Consider the following 24,160-nt stretch of genomic DNA (forward strand, 5'->3'; position numbering starts at 1 on the left):
GCTGCCCGACACACCCCTTGCACACTCCCGGCTCCTCAGTGCAGGTGCGTTTCCACACTCCCAGGTCGGGGCCTGGCACGGGGGGCTCTGCGGGGACCGCTGACTCCCGGCGGACGGTGGAGCGAGCCGGGCTGGCGGCAGGCCCGGGCGCGGGGCAGGGTGGGCAGTGCCGCGGCCGAGGACGCTCCGCGACTTCGGCGGCCCAGACGCCCCAGCACAGCGCTCCCCTCATCTCCTTGGACTTCCCTCCACTTGTGCTGGTCAGCGCAGGCGTTTTCCACCTGCAGGGCGACCCCTCCGCCCCCGCCCTCAGCGTTAATCCCCGTCGTGGCGCCCAGCGCGGGGCCAGCGTCCCGGGAACTCATCGCAAGAGCGGTGAGCACGTCCGGGTCCCCACACCCACCCCGCCTCTTAGGAGGAATCTGGCCCACATCTGCATCCCGGTAGGACGGTGTCCACGTCCATGACCTCCGCCCCGCAGCCCAGCCTAGAACACCTGTGCTCGCACGCTGGGGCGCGGGAGGAAGGGTCTGGGCAGGGCGGGCTCTGGCGTCACCACGTCTCCTTGCCCCTCCGCCCCAGATTTGAGCGGGCGAGGCCAAAGGTTAGGGGCTGGGGACGCGGCTCGAGCCTCGCGCTCCCGGGGCGCGGTTAAGCGTTAACCCGCTGGCGCTCGGCCAGGACGCGGGGCTGCGGGCACCCAGGGGCGGGGCGGAGACGGGGAGGGGAGGGGCCCGTGGCGCGGGGTGGCGAGCGGGGGAGGCGGCGGCTCAGAGGGTGGGCGCGCGGGGCGGGAGCCGCTCTCACCTGGCGCCGGGGCCCGCCCTAACCTGAATTTCCGGGGGCGGGGCGGGGCGGGAGGCGGGGCCTGCGGGCGGGGGCGGGGCGGGAACCCGCAGACGTCAGGAGCCCGCCGCGCGAGGCCGCGGCCGCCGCTCTGCCCGGGGCTCGGCCGGGGCTCCGCGCGCGTGCGGGCCGCGCCGGGCGGGTCCTAGGCGGCGGCCCGGCCCAGCGCTCGCCCGCCGGGTGGGAGGGCCGGGGCCGAGCCGCAGGTAAGACGCGCCGCCTGCGCCCTCGGCGGCCGGGGCCTCCCTGGCCCGCACCTGCATGCCTGCGGGGCCGCGCAGGCAGGGACAGGGGTGGCGGAGTGGGGTCCCCGGCTTGCGGGACAAAGGCGCGGGGGTGAGGGCCGCGGGCGCACCTGGCCAGGCCGGTCCGCGCGCCGCGGAGGTGGCCCGGGTCTGCGCCAGGCCGGGAGGGGCCGCCGCGCGCGCGTCTCCGCGGCCTGGAGCGGGGGCGCAGGCCTGGCCCCCGCTCGGCCATGGCCGCCCCCGGCGAGCGCTGATTCAGGACCGAGCGCCGCTCCCTCCCCCTCCGGCCCGGCGCTCCCGCCGGCCGCCTCCCGGCCTGGTCTCTCCCTCCTCCCGCGGTCCCTCCCTCTGTTCCTCCTCCCTGTCTCCGCCTTTCCCTCCGCTGCCCCTGCCTCCTCTCCCGGCCTGTCCCGGCATCCGTTCTGTGTGCTCCTTCCAGCCGCCGGCCCCCGCCCCGTCCTTACCCTTTCCCCGTCCCTGCCCCTCGGCGACTCCACCCCCACCAGTCCTCACCTCCTGGCTGGTGTGTCTTGACGAGGGGACAAGTTTGGGGTGTTTATTATTCTCCCGCCTAGCAACGATGGCCGCCCGGCCCGAGCGGCCGCAGGCTGTTGGGGAGCATCCATGGCCCCGGCCCTGGCCTTTTCAGGAAGGGCAGTCGGCGGCAGGGCAGCCTGGGGATCTGGCCTCCCTCCCCCGCGAGCAGAGGCGGTGGCCTCAGGCTGGGGTCTCCCAGCCGCTGCCCAGGGTAGGTAGCAGGTGATGGCAGAGTGTGGGACATGGGGAGGAGGCTGTGCTGGGCCTGGACGCGGGCTGGCAAACGGGAGAGAGCCCTGTCATCCGGGCCCCTGCTCACCGGGGTTTCCCGGGAGGCCTCTGCCGGTTGGCCTCTAGTGTCCGCCCCCAGTGGACCCTGAGGAAGGGCAGGGGGCCCAGGGCGAGGGCCTCTGACCGGCTGGAGCCACTTGGGGTTGATTTTTTCAGATCTCACCTGCCTGCCTGGGGTGGCCTGGGGGTATGCGGTGGTCACTTGGGCCTTCAGGCATGGGCGGGGCCTGGGAGGGAGCTGAGATCTCTGGGTGTGGGCCTCACGGGACAGGGCTGGGGACCCCTGGCCCACCGCTTCCACCACGGTGCCACTATGTCGTCACCCGGTTACTGGGTCGGTCGGTCACCTCTTAATCAGTCTCCTGCTTTACCTCCGCCTGTCCTGCACAGTGAGTCAGGGCCTGGACCCAGAGGACAGAGTCAGGGCTGGACTCGCAGGCTGGGGACCACGCACTTGCCCAGGGCCCTGTTTTAAAATTCTTCATAATTTTGAAAAGTGGCATTTTCATTTAGCACTGAGCTCCCCCCCTCACTTCAAGGCCAATGCCCCAAACAATGATGTAGCTTTTGTCATGGGCCCTCCGGGACGCTTCTTCTAGGCTCCGGGGACTCCAGCTGCCGCCGCTTCTGGTTATGGTCCCTTGTCTCCCCCAGGTGTTCAAGGGCCTGCCTGGCTTCTCTTTGTCACTCTTGCTGTCATCCTTCCCTAGGAAAGGAGCCCTTCCTGACGCCCCTTCCCTAGCAGACGCCCCCACCCCCCCCCCGCCGGCTGCTGTCCATCCCTGCCCGCCTCCCCATTTTCCTCTGGGTCACTGGAACCTTGTTCTTGGCTTGGAGAGAAGCCCCATGATGCAGGGATTGTGTGTGGCTTGGTCACAGCTGTCTGTCAGAGCCTAGGACACTGCCTGCCGCGTGGCGATGCCCAGGAGGGTTTACCTGTGCGTGCGCACGCACTGCGCGACTGTGCCCAGGGCACTTGTGGGCGGAGCTTTGGGTGCGAGTGGAGGCTGGGTGCACATGGGTGTGGCCCAGACGTGTCTGCACGCTTGGTGCCTGTGCACCTGTGCCGGAGCAGTGACAGCTCCACCCGTGGTCTGGGTGAGCAGGACGCTGGGGGACAGGGTTCTGCTGGAGCGGGACCGAGGGCCTCAGCCGCCCCAGAGTCTGGTCTCAGGCAGCGTTGGCCCTCAGTGTCGCTCGGGTGCCCCACTGTGCCCCTCACGCATCAGCCTCCCAGACCCGCCTTCATCGGTGCCCCCAGGACCTCAGCAGCACCTCCCTCCCGGGAGTTGGAGGGACTGCCTGATGCCCTGGCCACTGGCCTGGGGCCTCTGCGGGATGGCCACAGGTGACCACGGAGGGACCCTCGGTCTCCTCTCGGCAGTAGGAGTACTGATGGCTCAGGGGCTCTGTCTCCCCCTGGTCCCCGTGCCCACAGCTCATCCTAGAGTGTCTAGCGGAGGGAAGCGGAGCCTCTGGTTCAGAGTCTGTGTCCTGGGACGAGTCTGGTATCATGGACCTGGCACTCGGGGGGCCCTGACTGTGGAGAGCTGCCCCCGGTTGGGTCACGGGGACATACGTGGGTCCACATGCAGCTGATGCCCACGGGCTCAACCTCTGGCACCCAGAGACAGCCTGGCACGTGAGGGAGGACCGGGTGACCCTAGCTGGGGAGAGGTCCAGGGGACAGACACACTCAGGGAAGGCAGGTGGCCGGGCATGGCTGGCGCCCAGCGTTTCTGGAAGTGGCCGAGCACTGGTGCCATGACTGTGCTGGGACCTAGGGGGCAGCACGCGTGTGTGACCTCACTGTGCCCAGGCCCCTCCGGGCAGGCGGCCGCCCTGACGACTCCTCCCGTCCCCCCCGCAGGGCAGCGCCAAGATGAGCATCACCTCCTGGTTCCTGGTGAGCAGCGGCGGCACCCGCCACCGGCTCCCGCGAGAGCTCATCTTCGTGGGGCGTGAGGACTGCGAGCTCATGCTGCAGGTGAGCCCGGGCGTCTGCCTCACCCTGGACCCGCAGGCGGCCGTGCGCGGGCGACGCGCTCACGGGTCTGACAGCCGCTCAGCTCCTCTCAGAGTCTCAAGGTGTCGGGGGGCCCCCCTCAGAAGATGCTGGGAAGTGGGCCTGTCCATGCCCTTGTCCGGGGGCCCCGCCTGGACCGTGAGTCAGGCGGCGAGCCACAGGCCAGCTCCGACCGTCAGGCCTGTCCACGTCGGCTGGTGACCCTTTGAGGCACTCTGGCGGGGCCTCGCTGGCAGGCGCTGGCCTCCGGGCCGTCAGAACGTTCTCCGGCCAAGTTTCAGAGTGCGCATTTGGCTTCCGTGCGGCTCCCGTGTCTGGCTGTTGGGGAACAAGGAGGGGGCGGCGGGCCAGCCCTCCGGGGAGCACCCTAGAGTGGACGTCCCTTTCTCCCTCACAGTGCGACTGGGTGGGCTTCTTGCCACCTCGGCCCCTCTGCAGAGTGGTACTGGCCCGAGGCCCCAGCCCCCCAGGCTGCACACCCCCACTGCAGGGCTCTCGGGACCAGAGACCCCAGTGGGCCGCACTGCCCAGTCCGCCCAGGGGCTGCGGGGTGAGGGGAGGCCTTGCTCGGCCCCGGGCCCCTGTACCACCCTGGCCACCACGTGGGGCTTGGGCTGTGGCCAGGGGCCCAGCCACATGCATGTTCACTGGGCAGCAGGTGTTTGTCCCTGTCCCCCGAGGGCAGGCCCCGTGCACGTCTGCGGCCCTGGTTTCTCCCCCGGCGTCCTCGGTCTGCTCGGCTCCAGGTCCGGCCACGTGCTCACATTGCGTTGGTTGTTGGGTCTCCCGAGTCCCTTCAGTCTAGAACGGTCTCCCCTCGTCGCTTCTCGAAGCTGTTGGAAGTCGGGGAGACTGAGTTGGTGGCCCCGCGGGGTGTGTGTGTGTGTGTGTGTTCTGTAGCAGCCCGGGTGTGTGTTCGAGGCCAGGTGGGCCACACTCCGCCATCAGTTCCCGGCCCTGCCATGGTTGCTCTGAAGCACCCGCAGGCGTGGCCACAGCCGTAGTGCTTTATTTACATACCTTGAGATGTCATTTTCGTCACTTTTGTATCATGTTCATGGGTCATGGAATAGTCTTCATTTCTTACAAACTACTTAAAAAGGTAACGGCCAGCCCACGTGAAGCTGGTGGGGCGCCGAGGCTGTGCCCTAGCCCCGGCGAGTGGCCTGTGTGAGGCCCGGGTGCGGCTGGGCTCAGGGTCACCACATGTGGCCCCGACCCCTGGCAGGGCTCTGTGTGTTGGCGCTGCACCTGTGTGCTGTGTTGTCGGCCCTGCCAGTGGACCTGGGGTGACCAGGAGGGCCCCTCGGAGGAGGCGGCTCTTGACAGGAGCCTCTGGGGCCTTGGGGCGCTCCTCCTGCCCCGTCCGGCACTGTACCCAGCACCAGGTCCCCACTCTGCTTCTTCCTCAGGTGTTGGGAGAGGCCGCCCGGGCGGGAAGCAGTCAGGGCGAGTTTGGGTCTGATGTCTAGTTTCTGGCTAGTTTGTGGTGGAGCCCTGAGCAGGATGGGGCGACCCGTGGAAAAGCTGAGGTTCAGGGAGCGTGCGCAGGCGTGGAGTGAGTGGGGATGCGTCCGCCTCCTGTGTTCACCCCTGCCACGCAGCTCTCCCCGAGGCTCCTGCCCACCCCGGCTCTGCTCACGGGGCTTGCACGGTACCTCAGCGGCCCCGTCCCAGCCTCCTGCTGCCACCTGCCGCCTGGGCTTCTCAGAGGCAGCCGAGCCCAGTGCCCCCGGACAAAACCCGTCATTCTCCGGCCCCTGGCCTGGGGTCCCCGCCAGCAGGAACATCCCTACCAGCCGTCCAGGGGCAAACCCCTCCACCCCACCGAGGACGCGCCAGCCCCCAGGCCTCTGCTGGGCCCAGCCTCTTTCCATACCCGTCCTGAGAAGGGGACGCCAGGGGTGGGAGGGAGCCGTGGGGACGGGGCACGGTGGGGGAGGGGAGGCCAGGGAGCAGGGCTTGTGTCCCAGTCTGGGCAGGAGGGATCGTGCCTTGGACCTGGGGGGCAGGAGGTGAGGGGAGAGCTGTGTTCTAGGGGCAGAGCCGGCCGGCCTGGCCGTGTGCCACCCCACGCTCTGCAGTGTCCTGGCTCCGGTGCAGGCCTGGCACGGCCGGAGCCCAGAGAGGACGTGTTAACGCCAACGTGAGCAGCCAACAGGCCCTGGTCCTGGTGGCAGAGCCGACTGCCTGCTGTGCTGCCGGGGGCCCGGAGACCTTGTGCAGGGTGTGCAGATGCACACGCGGATGTGTGCACACGTGTGTGCGTGCATGGGTGCGTGTGCCTGTGTGTGTTGTGGCGAGATGGTCTCTGTGCTCCTGCCTGGTTTGCCCCATGGGGGCCGTGTGACGCTTGGGACTTGTCTGCTCGCATCCTGACCGGGAACCGCGGCCCACGGGTGGCCCGGGAGCCCCTGCACAGGCTGCAGGCCGAGCTGGCAGGAGAGGGTGCTGGCAGCCCTGGGCCTTGGTGCGGCCAGGTCTGCGTGCCTGGGCGGGGGTCCCCAAGGAGAGTGGCTGGCCGCTTCCGGAAGCCGCCTCTGCTCTGCTTTAGAGTGAGGGCAGTTAGACCCTTTTCCAGAAACCGGCGTGTTTGGAGAGAGGAAGGCTGTTTGCGAGTGTCACAGCTGTCCCTCGTGCCCCGTCGCACGGAGCACCCCACACGGCTGGTCTGTGTCCTTTCACATCTCAAGTCTGAGCCCCGGGCCGAGGGCCTGCCGCCACCTCTCGTGGGTAGGCCTCCCGCGCCTTGGCACCTGGGCTTGGCAGGTACCCTTGCTTCCGGCTGGGGGTACCGGGGCGGGAGGGAGGTTCCTGGGGGTGGGGCTGCTCCCTGCCTGTTCCCCAGGATCCTATGTTACCCACAGTCTGGGGAGGGCGTGTGGCAGGAGCCGTGACTGGTGACAAGGCCCCGGCTGGGAGTGGCTGGGACAGCTCAGGCTTCGGATACAAATGGGAGGGTGGGCTGTGCCAAGGGTGGGGTGGGAGGGGGGTCTTGCTGGAAGAGGGGGGGGGTGGTGTGGTCGGGCAGAGATCAGGCCTGCACCCCGCCTCAGGGCTAGTGGTGCTGGCCTGAGAGGCCTCTGGGGCCTGTGGTCTGGGGATGGCCACCTCCCAGGAAGTTTCAGCAGGAGAGACAGGCAGGGCCGGGGCGGGGCTGGAGGGGCCGGGGAGTGGCTGCAGTGGTCGGGGCAGGTGGACGGTCTGAACTGCTGAGAAGGAAGACCAGTGGGCACTGGTGCCAGGGGCGGAGGGGCAACGGCCGGAGTGGCTGGCCGGAGTGGCTGGCAGCTCAGTTGGTGGCACCCAGGGGAGGCCAGAGGGCCAGGCAGGCGGGGAGGCTGGGCAGGGCTCCAGCTGCCCCCGTCCGTGTGTCCAGGCTTGGGGAAGGGGTGAGCTCGTTCTGGCTGGGAAGTTCAGCCTAGAAGCCCCTCCGGGTCTCGCTCCTTGGGGGCCGGTGCATTTGCTGCTGCCCCCCACTGCGCGCCTCGAGCATCCTGGCGTGGGACCCCGAGAAGCCCATGGTGTGCCCCAGGCTGCAGCCACGGGGGTTCTAGTGCCTGGCTGCTTTCCCGAGACTGCGGGTCCCTCGGGCCCAGTGGCATCTGCACTGGACAGGGCTGAGGCAGGCCGCCAGCCTGTTCCTGAGCCCCGGGCGGTGCATGGGACGGGTGCAGGTGGGGGACCCCACAGTCCATCAGCGAGCCCCCGCCCCCAGTCACCAGGCTGGACGGTCGGGAACTGTGTGTGCCTGACCCCCAGGCTGCCGAGAGGAGCAGTTACCGGGCCTGAGGCGGGGCACCCCGGAGCGATGCTGATTCTTGTCCACCACCCCCTAGGCCTAGGAGAGTCCCCAGGCCAGGCCAGTGGGCAGGGCTGCGGGGAGGCTCACCATGGCCAGCTTCGGCGGGAGGGGAGCACCGGCCAGCCTGCATGGGGACAGGTGGGGAGTCTGACAGAGGACGGGGTGCTTGACTTCTGGGGCAGCCGAGAGCCATCTAGCCATGCGTGCCAACTTCAGGATGAGCACAGGTGAGGCCTGGGGTGCGATAAGTCTCAAAGTCTTGAGACCTTGAGATCTTGCCAGCGATGCTTTGGGAGGCAGGCAAGTCGTCACCAGGAGTCCCCTGGGATCGGTCTGAGGGCTTCCTAGGGAGGACGCCTGGGGCAGGCCGAGCCACTGACCGGCGCTTCCCTGGGCTCGGGTGGGCGGGGCCAGGGATGTGACTCAGCGGTAGCCTGAGTCAGGAAGGGCCTGGCTGGCCCCACAGACTGTCTTCTGCCCTCCAAATGCTGCCTTCTGGGACGGAGGGTCTGTGGCAGGATGAGGTGTGGGCCTGTTCTACTGCCCAGGTCCCCCGCTGTAGCAGCATCGTTGTGGGTCAAGCCGACCACCTTGGGGCCTCTGGACCCAGAAGAGGCTGGAGTGTGGAGGCCGGTGCTCAGGCCAAGGGCCACGGCCCCCATGAGTCCACCAGCTGCGGTCCCCTCTCCAGGGCCTGCCCCGGTGCCCTTCCCAAGCTGAGCGACCTTGGGGGGCCAAGGCGGGGCCAGAGACCATGTCCACCCCTGCCACACCCCGCCATGCTGGGGCCTCCCCTGGAAACCAGCCACTTCAGGGCAGTGCCCGAGGCGCTGGGCAGGTGGAGGGTATCGGGAGAAAAGGCTCTATGGTGGTAGCCACCTGCCGCAGAGTGGCGTCTGGCACTCACCTGTGAGAACTGCGAAGCTGCTGGTGGTGTGACGCGGGGCTCAGGTCCTGGGCCACCCTCTTGTTGCGAGGTTGTGGGGCTTCCTGTCCCAGGGGGCATGTAGTAACTGTATGGCCCCATCACGCCCACATCTGTGCTCAGGAGGCGGGTGTGGTCGTCTTGTGGGGGCACATACTGTCATCAGGGCCAGGGCTGGAGAGCAGCCTGGGTTGGCTGGTTCTGCTGGCCTCACCTGGGGCTGGGCCTGGGCCTCAGGCCCGTGGCTCCTCCAGACATACCCAGGGCCTGCAGCAGTGGCGTGGGCGTGGGGTGGGCAGTTCTGTGCTGAGACCCCTTGGCCAGTGAGGCAGCTGTGCTGGCGGTGCCTAAGCAAGTAGGCTGTGAGCCTGGACCCGTGCCTGCCTCTGTCCCCAAGCCATGGTGGTGGAGGGGTGGAAGGGCTTGGCAGTGGCCCTCAGCTTGAGCCTGTGAGGGAGCTGGGCGACTGTCCTCCGGGAGGGTATCCGGGGTAGCCTGGCTCGGGGTGGACGTACCTGTGTGTGTGCATGTGGGTGGGACAGGGCGGTGTGGAGCGTGTCATCCAGGCGTGCGTGCCTGTGCCATCACTGGGAGAGGTTGTGTGAGCCCCCGTGGGGCTGGCAGGCTGGCCAGGAGTTGGGGGGCTCTCCCTGCACCCCCGGCCCTTCACGCTTCCCGCCTGGCCCAGGGAGTGAGCATCTGTCCTAGATGGCCAGCACATTCCTAGCCCCCACAGCTGACCCAGGAGCAGCCCCCAGGATGGGAGGGTGCTCTGGAGGGGCGGCCACAAAGGGAGGGGCCAGGATGGACGCAGCGGGGTGGGAGGAGCCGGGTGGGGTGGGCGGAGGCGGATGAGGTGGGTGGAGCCGGATGGTGTGGGAGGAGCCAGACGGGGCATGTAGGCAAATCCGCAGCCTGCTGGCTGGGTCCGGCCTGGCGGGCTTTCCCCGCACACGCACTCCACTCCGAGGCCCACCGGCGGGCGCGGGAGCTGTGGTGGGAGGTTGGGGCCTCCTGCAGGGGGTGCCTCTGCCTCCTGGGTTTTGCCTAGCTGGGGGCCACCTGAGTCCTCTGTGTCCCCCAGTCCCGCAGCGTTGACAAGCAGCACGCCGTCATCAATTACGACCAGGACAGGGACGAGCACTGGGTGAAGGACCTGGGCAGCTTGAATGGGGTGAGTGCCGGGTCGCCTCCGCCTCAAGGGGTGGGGCTGCTGCCTGGTGGGAGGCCGGGGACAGGCCGCTCTGGTGGGCTGGGGAGGCCGGGAAGTGGGGCTCCTGCGAGGGAGCGGCTGTGCTGGGGCATGTGACCTCCTCTGTGAGCAGGGCGCGGGGACAGGGAGGTGACTGGGGAAGGCCCGGACTGGGGAGCACGGGAGGGGTCAGGCGAGAGGAGCCTGTGTTTGCAGCGCAGACGGGGCAGGAAGGTGGGCGGGATGCCCTCTCCAGGGCCGGCCGGCCGTCTGTGCCCTGTCTATCTGTCCCGGCGGTGTCCGTTTGGGTGTCTTGTTTCTGTTTGGTGGACAGGAGCCTGCCTGGGGACGCTTGCTGTTTCAATAAGAAAGCAGAGCCATCGCCTCCACCTCCTTTTTCTGGAGCCAAGGAGGGCTGGGCCGTCCCTCCCGAGCTGGGGTCGCACCGTGCCGCCCATCGGTGCCCCTCAGGGTGCTCCCAGCAGGGGTCTGCGCCCGGAGCCCCTCTTCGCTGCCCCCCGCCCCCCCCGTCAGGTGTAGCAGGATGGCCGCGAGGGAGGCCGCCTCCCCTGTGCCCGGGGGGGCTTGGACAGGGTCCCTGCTGGCCTGTCGCTGCTCCTCCACCCCCAGGGGCAGCGTCCTCTGAGGCCTGTGGTGCCCACGGAGCTGGGCCAGCGCCTGCCGGTGTGACACCGGCCCAGGCCAGGACCCGGGCTGCAGAGCCCGCAGCTGTCCCCGGGGGCGGCCTGCTCAGCCCGCGCCGTCTGGCCCACAGACGTTCGTGAATGAGGTGCGCGTCCCCGACCAGAAGTACGTCACGCTGAGGCTCAACGACGTCCTGCGCTTCGGCTACGATATCCTTCCACCCGCGCGCCCGCCCCGGGCCGCCCCTCGGTGTCCGGGGCCGCGGTCGCCCCGTTACCCTGGGAGCGGGCGGGCGCCTGGGCGGTCACAGCTGGGGCTGAGGGTGGGAGGATGAACCCAGGGTCCAGCTCCGGCCTGAACTCGATCCCCTGCCGCCCACGCCCAAGCCCTGGTCCTGGGCACCCTCAGCCCCCCACCGGCCCGAGCTCGCGGGCGCAGGAACGCGCGAGCTCTGCCCTGGACGCAGAGCGCCCTGCCCTGTGATCCGGGGGCTGCGGGCCTGCTGTGCTGGGCCCAGGACACGGCGGACAGGGCCGTAGGTCCACCCTGGGCAGCCAGGGCCGCTCGCACGGCGGGAGCACGTCCTGTCCTCTGCCCACCTCGGCCTGCACTCGCATCGGCATATTGGGGGGTGCGGACCCAGCCACTGGCTGAGGCCCTCCCCCCACCGTGGAACACTGGGCGGCCGGGAGCCCAGAGCTGGCTGCGTGGGATCCTCCTGGGGCCCTGGCGCCATGGGCTGAGTGGGGGAGGAGGGTATGCCCTCGGCCTTCGGGCATGTACGTGCTGTGACCTGAAGTGGCCTCTGCTTTCCACCCCCCCCTCCCCCAGTGGCTGACCCTGAACTGTCAGCACGTGCCTGGTGCACCGGGGGGTGGGGTGGGGTGGGGGTGCTGCAGGTGTCCACACTGGGGGCAGCACAGCCCCCCAGGAGCCCTCCTTGATCTGCCCCTCCTGGGTGCGGTCCTTTCTCTCCGGGCCGAGGCTGCTGTCCACCCCTGCTGCCCCCTGTTCTCCTTGACTCGCCGCCACATCCCAACATGTACGTGCTGGAGCGTGTGCAGCATCGTGTCCCCGAGGAGGCGCTCAGGGTCCGTGTTCGCGCTCGCCCAGGGGCCGCTGCCGTGAGGCCCCCATGTTCTCACAGCCCCCCACTCCCCACTGCCCGTTCCTTCCTGGCCAACACCCCCTGGCCTGGCTGTAGCGCCGAGTCAGCCGGGCCTGGCCTGCCCTGCCCTGCCGGATCACCCAGTCTGGCAAGGTGGGAGACGGGCACTTCACTGAGGCTGGTGCAGCCACCGTAGTGGGCGTGGCTGGTGGGCGTGGCTAGAGCCCCGGGGAGGCGGTGGGGCGGCTGATAGGGTCACCAGCTTCTTGGGTAGGTCCTGATCAGGCCACCATGGGTGGAGGTGGCCAGGAGCAGACGGGAGGGGGTGTTTGAAGCTGGAAGTCGTGCTTGAGGGTCCTGAGGGGGGTCACGGCAGGTGGGCCATCACAGAGCATGGACTTGGAGGACCCTGTCCAGAGCTGTACCCAGGAGCCCTGGGTTGAGGGGAGGGGTTCTGGCTTCAGCCCATTTTCCAAATGAACTTGGGGCAGCACAGGGAGCACATGTGGCCTGTGCAGTCACTGGGCCAGTATGAGCCCAGCTCTGATGATGCAAAGCTCAGCTAGGTGGGGCCCCGCGTGCACACGCACACACACGTGTGTGCACGTCCACATGTGAATGCGCAATCTGTGGCAGGCTCCCAACCCCACAGCCCCCGAGTGGCTGGCCGACCATGTGTCCTGGGGCCTGGGGTGGCATCCTCCCCTCTGATAATTGCTGCCCACACCCCCATCCTTGCCGCAGAGACCCCACCCCCTTCTGGAAGCTCTGTGGTCCTGAGAACCCCCAGGCTTGTGCGTGGACCAAGCTGTGTGCACCGGGGGTTGCCTGCTCTGGGTGGGGGTGTCCCCCACGGTGGCAGCCCGGCCCTCACCTTGCTTGCCGCCCACAGCACGAGAAGTACACCAGCCAGCTGCAGGTGGGTGTCACAGGCCCAGCGCCCAAGAGGGGCGAGACGCTGCCCGAGCACGCGCCTTACTGCGAGTCTTCGAACCCCCGGCTGGAGCGGGGGGACCGGAGACCAGGGGCAGGTACGATGGCGGCGTGGCAGGGACCTGGCCCGCACGTCTCCCCACAGGCCCCCCTCGATTCGCCTCGGTCGGGGCAGTGTGCCCTTCAGACACCCACACCCGTGCACACCAGCACCCGTGCTCCGTGTGTAGTCCAGGCACACGGTGGTGGCACTCAGCCTCCAGGGCCGCCTATTTCTGGCCTGGACCCTTTGCGGAGGCTCGGAGAGAGGCTAGCCCTGGATGTGGGCTCATCGCTGGCCTCTTGACCCTCCATCAGGCGGGTCCTGGGACAGAGCGAAAGGGAGCGCCCGCCCCGGACTGCGGTGCTGAGGACGGCGCTGCTCTAGACATGAGCCTCTTCTGGAAGAGCCACCCGACAGGGAGGCCAGGGGGAGGAGGGAGGCCAGTGGCCATGGATTCGGCTGTGTCACTGCAGTCATGGTGGAAACAGGGCTCATGACAGTCAGCTCTGGCCACGGTCTGAGGTGGCTGCAGGTCCTGGCTGGGAAGTGATGCCAGGGCCCCCTGCAGACCCCATCCTCCCCAGCCCCAAGACTCTGCTCCAGTATATGGGGGCCATGGCGACCCAGGGTTGAACCGTCCCTCTGCAGAGACGACAGCCTACCGCACGCCCCTGTACGGGCAGCCGTCCTGGTGGGGTGAGGACGATGGTGGCACCGTGCCTGAGGACCGGCCTCAGGAGGGGCCACACCCAGGTAGGCCCCAAGGCCGGCCCACAGGACCCCCAGAACTTGGGAGGGTGGCCTGGCCTGGAGCTGCCTTCTCTGGGGGAGACAGCCGATGGTCCTGGCAGAGGTGGGTGGGTGAGACTGCCACCCCTCGGTCCTGCCTGAGGACGTGTCCACCCCCCCCGCCACAGAGCGGCCCAAGGAGCTGGCACAGCAGGACGGGGACCTCGCTGGGACGATGGCCGGCTTCCGGGCCCCTGGGGAGTCTCAGGGCTACTCATTCCGGCGGGAGCCCAGCTACTTTGAGATCCCCACGAAGGAGTCGCCAGCGCCACGGCCCCCGGAGGCGCCGGCCCCTGAGGCACCCACCAAGGAGGTGGCGCTGGGCGGGGGCGGGGCGTCGCCCGTGGTGCAGAGCCACGCCTCCTTCACCATCGAGTTCGATGACTGCAGCCCTGGCAAGGTGAAGATCAAGGACCATGTCACCAAGTTCTCCCTACGCCAGCGGCGGCCCCCGGGCAGGGAGCCCACGCCCGTCGAGGTGGTCTCCGCGGAGACCAAGGTGGCCGACTGGCTGGTGCAGAATGACCCCGGTCTGCTGCGCCAGGCCGGTCCTGGGGACGACCGCCACAGCACCAAGAGCGACCTGCCCGTCCACACGCGCACCCTGAAGGGTGAGTGCCCGGGCCTGCGTCTGCTCGCCCCCCACAGGGCCTCGCCCCTCGCTTCGTCCCAGGCTTTCAGTAAACTGCTCCAGACCCTCTGGGTGACTAGTGCGTTCCTGGCGCCTGTCCTGGTGACGTCCGCTGGGGGTGAGGGCGCTGTGCCCACGCCCCTCGGGAGGGGCCCCCCGCAGGGCTGTTTCCTTCCCACTGGCCTGATGGGTCGGGGTCTCCCTGCTCCTAGGCCACAAGCACGAGGATGGCACGCAGAGCGACTCCGAGGACCCCCTGGCCAAGGCAGCCGCGGCAGCCGGGGTCCCCGTGGACAGCGGGGAGCAGGCGCGGCTGCAGAGGCAGATCAAGCGGGATCCCCAGGAGCTGCTGCACAACCAGCAGGCCTTCGTCATCGAGTTCTTCGACGAAGACACACCCCGCAAGAAGCGGTCCCAGTCCTTCACCCACACCCCGTCCGGGGACCCCAAGGCCGACAAGCGCCGGGGCCAGGGGCCGGCCGACAGGGACCGCCCCGCTGCCTTGGCCTCGGCCCCGGCCCCGGCCCGGGGGGCGGGCAGCAGTTCGGGGCCGCAGCGGGCTAGCTCACTCAAGCGGGAAAAGACGGAGGAGCGGCTGGGCGGCCCCCCGCCCCCCGCCCGGGCCCCCCGCCCCTTCGGCAGTGTGGGCCGCCGCTCCCGCCTGGCTCAGGACTTCATGGCCCAGTGCCTGCGGGAGGCCTCCCCGGCCACCCGGTCCAGCCCTGAGAAGGGGCCCCCGGCCCTGCCCGCCCCCCTGACGCCCCGCGGGGCCAGTCCCGTGGCCCCCGCGACCCCACCGCCACCTCCCGCTGAGCCCCAGCCGACCAAGGCGCGCACCCAGGAGGAGGACGACAGCCTCAGCGACGCGGGGACCTACACCATCGAGACAGAGACGCAGGACCAGGAGTGGAGGAGGCCCGCAGGATGATCGACCAGGTGCGGCCTGACCGCCTCTCGCCGGGGCTGCTCTCCCAGGGCCCCGCGAGCCAGGCTGTGTGCCCCGGCCGCTGGCCAGTCCGAGCAGCCAGGCCCCCTACTCCCGTGGTGTCCGAGCGTGGGGCACACGTCTGAGCAGAGGGTGGGGCTGGGCGCTCTGACCCTCGGCCCGGCTGTCCGCACTGCAGGTGTTCGGCGTGCTCGAGTCCCCCGACCTCTCCAGGGTGTCCTCAGCCATTTTTCGCCCAGTCATCAGAGGGGACAGAGACGAGCGTGACGACGGCATGACCCCGCGCGTGGCCCTGCTGCAGGAGTTTGCCTCCCGGCCAGCGGGTGCGACACCCCAGGGGGCGCTCCAGGTAGCAGGCCAGGCCCAGACAACGCCCTGGGGGGGGCTGGGCAGGGAGAGGACGGCGTCCAGCTGGGCCTGGTCATCGGGTCCTGGATGCACGCACTCGGGGACTGTGGTTCTGCCTGGAGCTGGGCCGGATGTTTTGCGCAGAGTTGCCCATCTGGCAGGTGGCTGGGGGCCTGGTGTGGAGGGCTTGGGCAGGCCCCAGGTCCCCAGGTCAGTTTGGGCGCCTGGGTGTGTGCTGCCCAGGGCCGGGGCGCTGCACCGGGCTCGGTTCCGGGCAGTATGCTGTCGTGAGGGCCGCAGGTGACGTGAGAGGAGGGTCCTTCTGCTGTTTCTGCAGCGGCACCGTGTGGGGTCCGGTGCTGGGATGACCGCCTTTGCCGTCCCTCTCCCCTGACCCCTGCCCCTGGCCTGTCCCTGCGGGGCGCTTGCCACAGACACAGACACGCCCTGCCTTCTCTCTGCAGGGCCTCCCAGTGCCGGGCTCCCCTGGGGGTCAGAAGTGGGTGTCCCGCTGGGCCAGCCTGGCTGACAGCTACTCGGACCCTGGCCCGGCAGGTAAGTGGCTGCAGTGGGGAGAGGGGCTTGGCCAGGGTGGCCTGAGGCCACCAGCCCGGGATACCAGTGTGAGCTCGTGCCAGCCACGCTTGGAGCAGGGTCAGGCAGCCTGCAGGCCAGTGGCTGCTCTAAGCGTCCTGCCCCCACCTTTGCAGAAGACAGTCCTGGGCGCAGAGCCGGGGAGCTCGAGGGGGCCCTGCCTGTGCGCCAGCGGCGACTGCTCCCACCGCTGCCCAGCGACAGGGTGGACGGCCCTGCTGGCCCCGAGGCCGCGCAGAGGAGTGGGCCCGGGCCACCGGAGTCCAGCAGTGAGCGGCCCAGCTGCCTGTTGGGTCAGGAGGACTTGGAACCCGACAGCCTCAGTGACGCCAGTGGGTCAGATGGGGGACGTGGCGCAGAGCCAGGTGGTGGCCTGCAGGAGGAGAGACGCAGGAGCCCCCAGGAGGGACCAGTGTGGACGCGGGGCCGGCGCTCACCAAGGGCCCCCGGGGAGCCAGCCCCCACTTCCTTCTTCATTGGGGACCAGAACGGGGAGGCTGCCTTTCCCCAGAGAACGTCCATGGCTCCAGGGGAGATGGGCGGCTCAGGGCTGGCGGCCCAGCCCAGTCCCTCAGTGAGGGACGGTGTCTACGTCAGCACCAACGGCAGGATGGTCATCCAGCTGCAGACAAAGCAGTCCCCAGAGCCTGAGAGCCTGGCTGCAGCCCAGGCCAAGGAGGCCCTGGCCTTTGCCCGGCAAGAGAGCTTCACCAAGGAGCCGGCCAGCGGCACCCCCGCGCCTGGCCAGCTCCCACACATCTCCAGCCACCCGCTCCTGCAGGACCTGGCTGCAGCCCGGGCCTTACGCACGGACCTCCACGCCCAGGACACTCACCTGATCCTCAAGGAGACGGAGACAGCCCTGGCGGCGCTAGAGGCCCGGCTTCTCTCCAAGTCTGCAGCCGGGACAGAGGGCGAGGCGGGTGATGCTCCTAGGCTGCCCGAGGACTCCCTGTCTGGGGACTCTGACGTGGACACCGCCAGCACCGTCAGTTTGCTCAGTGGCAGGAACGGGCCCAGCCCTACGAGCCCCCAGCTCACAGGGCAGCAGAGGGAGAAGCCGCCGTCCCCACCAGCAGCACAGGACCTGGGGGCGGCGGCCCTCAGCAGCTCCCGAGAGGGGCTCTCAGAGAAGCTGCACCGCCCAGTGGGCGTGGCGGACACAGGCCGTGGCGAGCCAGCACGGCGCCTGGCCCTGTCGCATGGCCAGGGCCTCCAGGGGTCCCCGGACTGGCCCAACGAGGACCGAGGCTCTGGCCTTGTCCACCCACCTGGCTCAAGCATGGTCGTCTCTGACCACGAGGCCCCTATGGTCCCCGGGACGGGGCGGCCAGCATCTCGCCGGAAACCCACAGCCCCACCACCGACCCCAGCAGCCCGGGAAGAGCAGAGCCGGGGCTCAGCCAGCGCCCAGAAGGTGCAGCAGGCGCTGACACGCTCCAACAGCCTGTCCACCCCACGGCCCACACGCGCCTCCCGGCTGAGGCGGGCCCGGCTGGGGGACGCCTCGGACACAGAGGTGGCTGACGGCGAGCGGGGTCCCCTGGCCAACCCCGAGCCGGTGGGGCGGCCGGCATCCGAGCAGGCCAAGAAGCTGTCGCGCCTGGACATTCTGGCCATGCCCCGGAAGCGGGCGGGCTCCTTCACGGGGCCTGGCGACTCAGAGGCGGTACCCCCCAGCACGGGCTTCTCCGGCCGCAGCGTCGAGGCGTGCTGCACCGGCCGCAAGCCCACCATGGCCGAGGCCCGCACCGCCGCCAGGAAGACGGCCAGCACCGCCGCGGCTTCCCGCCAGCCCTTCAGCAGGGCCCGCCCCGGCAGCGCCCGCTACTCCTCGCCCAGTAAGTGCCGTGAGGGGGCCCGGCCCGGCTGGGCGGGGGTCTGCGGCTCCCTGCGTGTCTGCCCAGCACCCGGCTGCGGCCCATGTGTGCAGCAAGGAGGGACAGGCTGCTGCCCAGGGTGGCTGGACATCCACGTCCACTCAGCTGGGCTCACCCCGCTGGGAACTGGCCTGTCCTCCGAGTGGACTGGCCTGTGGTGTGGGCGCGGCTGGGCCAGCCCTTTGCTTCTGCCCCGTCACACACCAGGACACCTCCTCCCCACCCCAGTCCGGATGCCGACTCACATGCAGAGCCTGGGGCGGTGGGCGGGGCGTGCTGGGGGCGGAGCCTGGGTGGGGCGGGGCTGCCAGGGCGGTGGGCGTGCTGGGGGCGGAGCCTGGGCGGTGGGCGGGGTTGCTGGGGCCCCTGGTGCCTGGAGGACGCTGCCCCACCCACTTCCCTGCTGTCCTGCATGTTTGCAGCCACTGCAAGGGCGTAGGGGTCTCAGAGCCGGGCTGAGTGAGGACTCAAGGGGAAGAAGACGAGGCAGGTGCCGGGACAGGGTTTCGAGGGCCATGCTCAGCCCCTGTCGATCCAGCCCAAGGGTGCGGCTGGCCATAGTGGAGAGATTTGCTCGTTTGAGGGGTGCGGGCACCGCTGCCCTGCCACCGAGGCGCTGGATCCAGTCTGATGGACTCGGCCCGGGGCCTGTGGGAGCGCCGGTCTACCGGCCCCTGCGTGTGCTTCTGGGCTGGAGGTGGCCCTGCCGTCCCCAGGGCTTAGCAGCTGCTGGGGCTCCCGCGGGAGGGCTTCTGGGCACAGGGGTGCCCGCTGCAGTGTGGCCTGTCCTGCAGTCTTGGCCTGGGCCCGAAGGGACCCTGGCGCTGCCACGCGGTGCTGAGCGCTGCTCCGTCCTGTCCTTGCTTCTGGAACCAACGCGCTCACCGCAGGCACACGCCGCCGGCAGCAGGGCTCCGACTGCACGTCCACCTCGGAGGAGGAGTACGGCTCGCACCAGGCCTCCCCCAGGCACCCGCGCGCCCGCGCCTCGGCAGCCACGCAGACGCCACGCGCCAGCAGCTGCACCCGGGCCCGGCCCCGCGACACCGACGACGAGGAGGAGGAGCCCGACCCCTACGCCTTCATCGTGCAGACTGCGGAGATCGCGGAGATCGCCCGGTGAGCTCCTCACAGCGCGAGGAGCCGTCTGCGGGGCCTCCTGGGGGCCCCGAGCCCTGAGGGCAGGGACGGTGGGGCCGGGGCCTCCCAAGTGCCCTTTAGGGATGCGTGTCCGGTGGTTGGCGGTTGGATGAGTGGCTGGCTGGTTGGCTGGAGAGTTCAATGGTGGTTGGGTGGATGGACTGGACGGACGGATGATGGATGGGTGGGTTGATCCGGGTATGACTGGCGGGTGGGGGGACCTCTGGTACGAACAAGGTGGCCACCAAGATTTTCGTGAAGATGAAGTCTGCCGTGGGGTCGTCAGCGGAGGGATGTCTTGCAGAGTAGGGGCTGGGGAGGCTGCGTGGAGAGGTGGGCGGGGCTGAGAGGTCTTCCCTTGAGCAGTGGTCAGTGCCCCGCTGGCTGGGCCTCTAGAGGGGCAGGGGGAGTCCTGGGGCTGGGGGACAGCGAGGATGCTGGCCTTGAGCCCGTGAGGTGCCCGGAAGGAGGGGCCAGTGTGGGGGATGGGGACATGGGCGTCCGCAGCACAAGGACAGGCCCCAGGCTGTGGGCAGCACGTGCGTGTGCAGAGAGGACCTGGGAGCAGACGAGGGCCAGGGCCGCAGTGCTGGCACGGCCGCGGGGTGGGGTCGCCTGTGCAGTGGCGACAAAGCCTGAGGAGAGGAGGCAGGGCAGAGGGTTCCGGGAGGAAGCCATGCACCTGGGTGGGGGGTGGAGGAGGGAGGCCGGAGGAGGGGCTGCAGGGCCCTGTGGGGACAGGCGTGGGTTACTGTCCATCTCCAGGATTGGGAGGTACGTCCTGTGTTTTCTCGATGTAGGAGGGTTGGGTCCTGGCGAATGACCCCCATCTTGAGGGGGCCGAGGACAGCCCTGGTGGGGACAGAGCCTGGGTGGCTGTGCTGGGCAGGAGCTGGAGGTGCCTCCGGGGTTGGCTGGGCCCTGAGGTTGAGCAGAGCTGGGACAGCCAAGGGCAGAGACATGGTCCTCAGTGGGTCTGGGGGCCAGCCCTTCGGCGACGTAGGCGTTGCAGGGCCAGGAAGTGTGAGGGTGGAGCCTGTTCCCCCACAAGTGAGCCGAGGGTTCCAGGGGTGCGGAGCGTGCTGGTCGTGGGCTTGAGGTGCTTTGGGGACTGCTGCTGGAGACTCAGCTTCACAGGCAGCACAGCACGGGGAGTTGCTCCTGGTCCCCCACTGGCCTCTGTCCCCCCACTGGCCTCTGTCCCTTTCTGGGTGGCCTGGGAGCTCCTCTACACTGTGGGGAGGTCCCTCGCCTTTCTGGGTTGTCCCGCCCAATTCTGACCCTTGTCTGGGACCCCTGCCTCGGTTTTCCTGCCCCCACGTGTCTAATGGCAGCCTGCTCAAGGTCCTGTGGGCGTCCCTGACCACCCCCGCTGCCCAGGCCCTGCCCCAGCTCCACCCCCCGCCACCCTGTAGAGCACCAGGGACCCGAGCCTCCTGGGGAGGCACTGCCAGCGGCCGGCTGGGCATGATCTGGGCCAGGCCAGAGGCTGCAAACTCTGGCCCTGCCCTTACACAGTGGCTGTTTCCTGGGAGGGACTCTGCGCCCCCACCCTCTGGGGAGCGGGAACATCCAGCCCTGCCTGGCTCCTGCTCTGAGCCCCCCCCCGCCCCCGCATGTGTGCAAGCACGCAGGGCCCTGGGTGGTCCCCACAGCGTCTGCCTTCTGTCCTGGCGGCTGCAGGCTGAGCCAGACGCTGGTGAAGGACGTGGCTATCCTGGCCCGGGAGATCCATGACGTGGCCGGTGACGGTGACTCTCTGGGCTCACCCGGGCCCGCCCGAAGCCCCGCCCTCAGCAACGTGCCCAGCACCCCCGCCTCGACCATCTACGCCCGCGAGGAGGTGAGCCCAGCCCGCTGTGCATCCTCTGCTCCCAGTCACCCGGGGAGCATGGGTCGAGGACCTGCCTCCAACAGAGGTGGGGTGGGGTGTTCAGGGACCTGAGCAGACAAGCTTGGGGTCCACTCTGCCCGTCTGCGGTCGCAGGGGGCAGGCGCAGCTCCCCTCGTCCTGGCCACGCCCCGTCTCCTTGCAGCTGGTGCAGCGCATCCCAGAGGCCAGCCTCAACTTTCAGAAGGTGCCTCCTGGCTCCCTGAGCGCCCGGGACTTGGACCAGAACATGAACGACTGTCGTGAGGACCCCCTGACCAACAAAACACGGCCTCGGAACCGTGAGGAGGCAGGCACCCCACCCGCCCCCTCAGCTGGCCTGGCCGCACGCGTGGGCTCCCTCTGGTGGCGGGTGTGCCTGGGCCGCGTGCTGATGCCGGCCCTCGTAGGTGATCTTCGATAACCTGATGCTGAACCCCGTGTCCCAGCTGTCCCATGCCATCCGCGAGAACACGGAGCACCTTGCCGAGAAGATGAAGTGAGCTGGCCCCCGGACCCCACCAGCGTGGGAGCCCTGACGGGAAATGAGGGGCCGGGGAGCCCCTACTGCTTAGTGAACACCCAGCCAGGCCCCAGTCAGACACGAACACGTGCATGTGAGCCAGGGCCCTGCGGGCTGCCGTCTTCCAAGGGCACGTGTCCCTGGCTCCTGCAACCAGACAGTGAGCCTGGGACAGCCAGAGCCCCAGGACGATCCGGGCCACACCCCACCCCACCCCTGCTCCTGCATCCCCCAAGTCCTTCTCAGCCCTCACCCATGCCGGGCAGAGACAGACTGCGGGCCAGCCAGCCCAGGTCCTGCTCTGGTCCTCAGTTTCCCTGGGCACAGGAGGGGCGACGTGAGCTTCCCGTAGCAGGTGGAGTGGTCTGGGGGGTGCTGCGCCCTGGTCCTATCATAACAGGCCTCTGCTGTTCTCGGGGGACAGGATCCTTTTCCAGAACACGGGGCGTGCGTGGGAGGACCTGGAAGCCAAGATCAACGCAGAGAACGAGGTACCCATCCTGAAGACGTCCAACAAGGTGAGGCTGGTGGTGCCCGGGGCACGCGGGGGCACGCGGGGGCACGCGGGGGCACACAGGCTCCGCCTGACCCCGGGGCGCAGCCCACCTGCGACAGGGCGGGGGAGCTGGCCCAAGCGGGAATGCCAAGGCTCCCAGAGCCCTGGAGCGCGGGACGCTTGGTGGCCCGCCCGGCCTGCTCCAGCGTGCCCCCCCCAACACTTGTAGGAGATCAGCTCCATCCTGAAGGAGCTGCGTCGCGTGCAGAAGCAGCTGGAAGGTGGGTGTAGCCAGACCCGGGGGTCCCAAGGGACTGTGGTGGGGGACCTGACTCGCACCCCGGTTACCTGGTTAACCAGCAGGGAGGCCCCCAGGGCGGGCGTGGGGGGCAGGAAGGACCCCTGCCTGCCTGACTCTTTCTTCTTCCCAGTCATCAATGCCATCGTGGACCCTAGCGGGAACCTGGACCAGCTAACCGCAAACAGGGGCTCTGTGGTCTCGGCCCAGCCCGGGCGAGGCCGGCCGGCTGCCCAGAGCCCATCTCCACCCGCTTTGGCCCTGCCCCTGCGGAGCTTCCCGCAGAGGGCCAGCTGCGGGTCCCCCAGCCTCCCAGACCCCACCTTCCTCCCCGACTTCCTCCCCGACACGGAGAGGTTCCTGATGTAGGCGGGCGGCTGCCCACCGCCCCGTCCACCGCTGCGGCCCCTCCCGGTTGTGGACGGTTCACCGTAGAGACCCCCACACGTGCCATAACCCCACGGCGGGCACCCCTGTGCCCAGGCCCCCTCCCAGCTACCAGCCCTGCCCCCGCTGGCCTGCTGGTCCAGCTCCTGATGCGGCCACTGCCAGAGGCCAGCGCTGCGGTGGGTCCCCACGTCCTGTCCTTCACTGTTACTTCTGTCTTTAGCTTTCAAGGAAAGAGTGCGTGTGCCATTTCAGCAGCCTCCTGGCCTGTCGAGGCCCCCCCTCTGCTTCATGGTCTGAGGGAAGGTGTGCTTGCCTGCCTTGTTGCTGGGGGCTGGGCCATGGGATCATTTAGTGCCAAACACAGAGCTGGGAGGGGTTTGCGACACCCAGGACCTGAGGGTGCAGGCTAGGCGGGGCGCTGCAGCCAGCTCTGCTGAGGAGCCTGGTGGCTCCCAGCTGCCCCAGGGTCCAGAGGCCATGGCAGGCATGTGGCCCATGGTGGCGTTTGGGGCGGGAATCCCACTGCTTCAAGCCTTCGGTGCCAACACAACTGCCAAACCCACTGAGTACGAGCTGCTGCAGGGGAGGCCAGCCGCCCGCAGACGGCCGCTCGCGCCTGGCGGGCACATCTGCGTACACGGCCTGCCGGGCGGTGGCGCTGGGCCTCTGCGCTATGCTTCTGGGGGTCCTGGGCCAGGTGGATGTGAGTGCGAGACCAAAGTGGCTGGACCAGGCCCCCAGGAGCTCCCGAGACAACGCGCCGCCCCCGTCCTGGACGCTGTGGGCGTCGATAGGGCATCTGCAAGCAGCTCGGGTCCCACGCCGCCCTGACCCCATGGGGCAGCGAGGGACAGGCGAGACCAGTTTGCCGGCTTTCTCCAGGATTTTGTCAGCGGGGCGTGCCAGCTGTGCAGGCGCAGCGCACCTGGGGGAGCCCGTGTTTCTGGGGCCTCTAAGCCAAAAGAGTCCGTTGGCTGTGTGTGGTGAAGCCGAGGAGGCCCCACCTGGACGGGCGTGTGGTCCTAGCCCGCCTGGCATCTCTTGCAGCGTGTTCTTGAGCCGGACTTCGACTACTGGGGATGCAGCGGCCAGGGCGCGAGGCGCGTCGGCTCCCCGTTTACATTTAGCTGGGTGTTCGTGTGGCAGTGGCAGTGGGGGTTCCCGCCCGGCCCCACCTGAGCCTGCTGTGTCACTTGGAGGTATGATCCTGGTCCTGCGCCCGCTGCCCACAGCTGCCGCAGCCCGTCCCGGGCGAGCAGTGGTCGGCGGCAGCGTTCCTCTGTCATCAGCCCCTTCTCCCATCCCCACCTCCCCCCGGTCGCTGTACAACTTTTTTATTCGTAAAGTCGTGTCCCCCACTCCAGCCCCCAACCTGGGATCAGTAACTTATTCGTCCGGCTTTGTGGAGGCTCCGCTGTGTTTGTCCTCAGGTGGGCTAGGGGTGTCTTTCAGAAATGATTATTTTATATGATTTGTCATGGAATTTGTTCTAATAAATCATTCTATCACGTGGCAACACATTAGCGCCCTCGCCTTGGCTTCGCTTCCCCGCCGGTGGTGTTCGTGGTGGGATGCTTGGTCCAAGGGGTCTCCCTTCTTGAGGCGGACACTGCCATGCAGAGACACCGCCACCAGGTGGCAGCCTGGGCGAGAAAGCGC

General features: G+C 68.9%; 1 protein-coding gene across 1 annotated transcript; it reads left to right on the forward strand.

Moving 5' to 3' along the window:
- Window positions 1–1,309: 1,309 nt before the first annotated feature.
- On the forward strand, window positions 1,310–23,043 carry CEP170B (centrosomal protein 170B). Its single transcript, XM_039876579.1, is given in 20 exon segments — window positions 1,310–1,839; window positions 3,790–3,906; window positions 9,760–9,849; window positions 10,643–10,721; window positions 11,545–11,603; window positions 12,513–12,651; window positions 13,245–13,349; window positions 13,514–13,996; window positions 14,229–14,921; window positions 14,924–14,952; window positions 15,141–15,311; window positions 15,775–15,865; window positions 16,021–17,745; window positions 18,675–18,903; window positions 20,608–20,767; window positions 20,961–21,104; window positions 21,205–21,293; window positions 21,742–21,835; window positions 22,043–22,094; window positions 22,245–23,043. Coding segments are annotated over 20 exon segments (4,953 nt in total). The 5' UTR covers window positions 1,310–1,671; the 3' UTR covers window positions 22,481–23,043.
- The last annotated feature ends 1,117 nt before the right edge of the window (window positions 23,044–24,160 follow it).

This window comes from Pteropus medius, unplaced genomic scaffold (assembly GCF_902729225.1).
Source record: "Pteropus medius unplaced genomic scaffold, Ma_sr-lr_union100, whole genome shotgun sequence".
NCBI lineage: Eukaryota > Metazoa > Chordata > Mammalia > Chiroptera > Pteropodidae > Pteropus > Pteropus medius.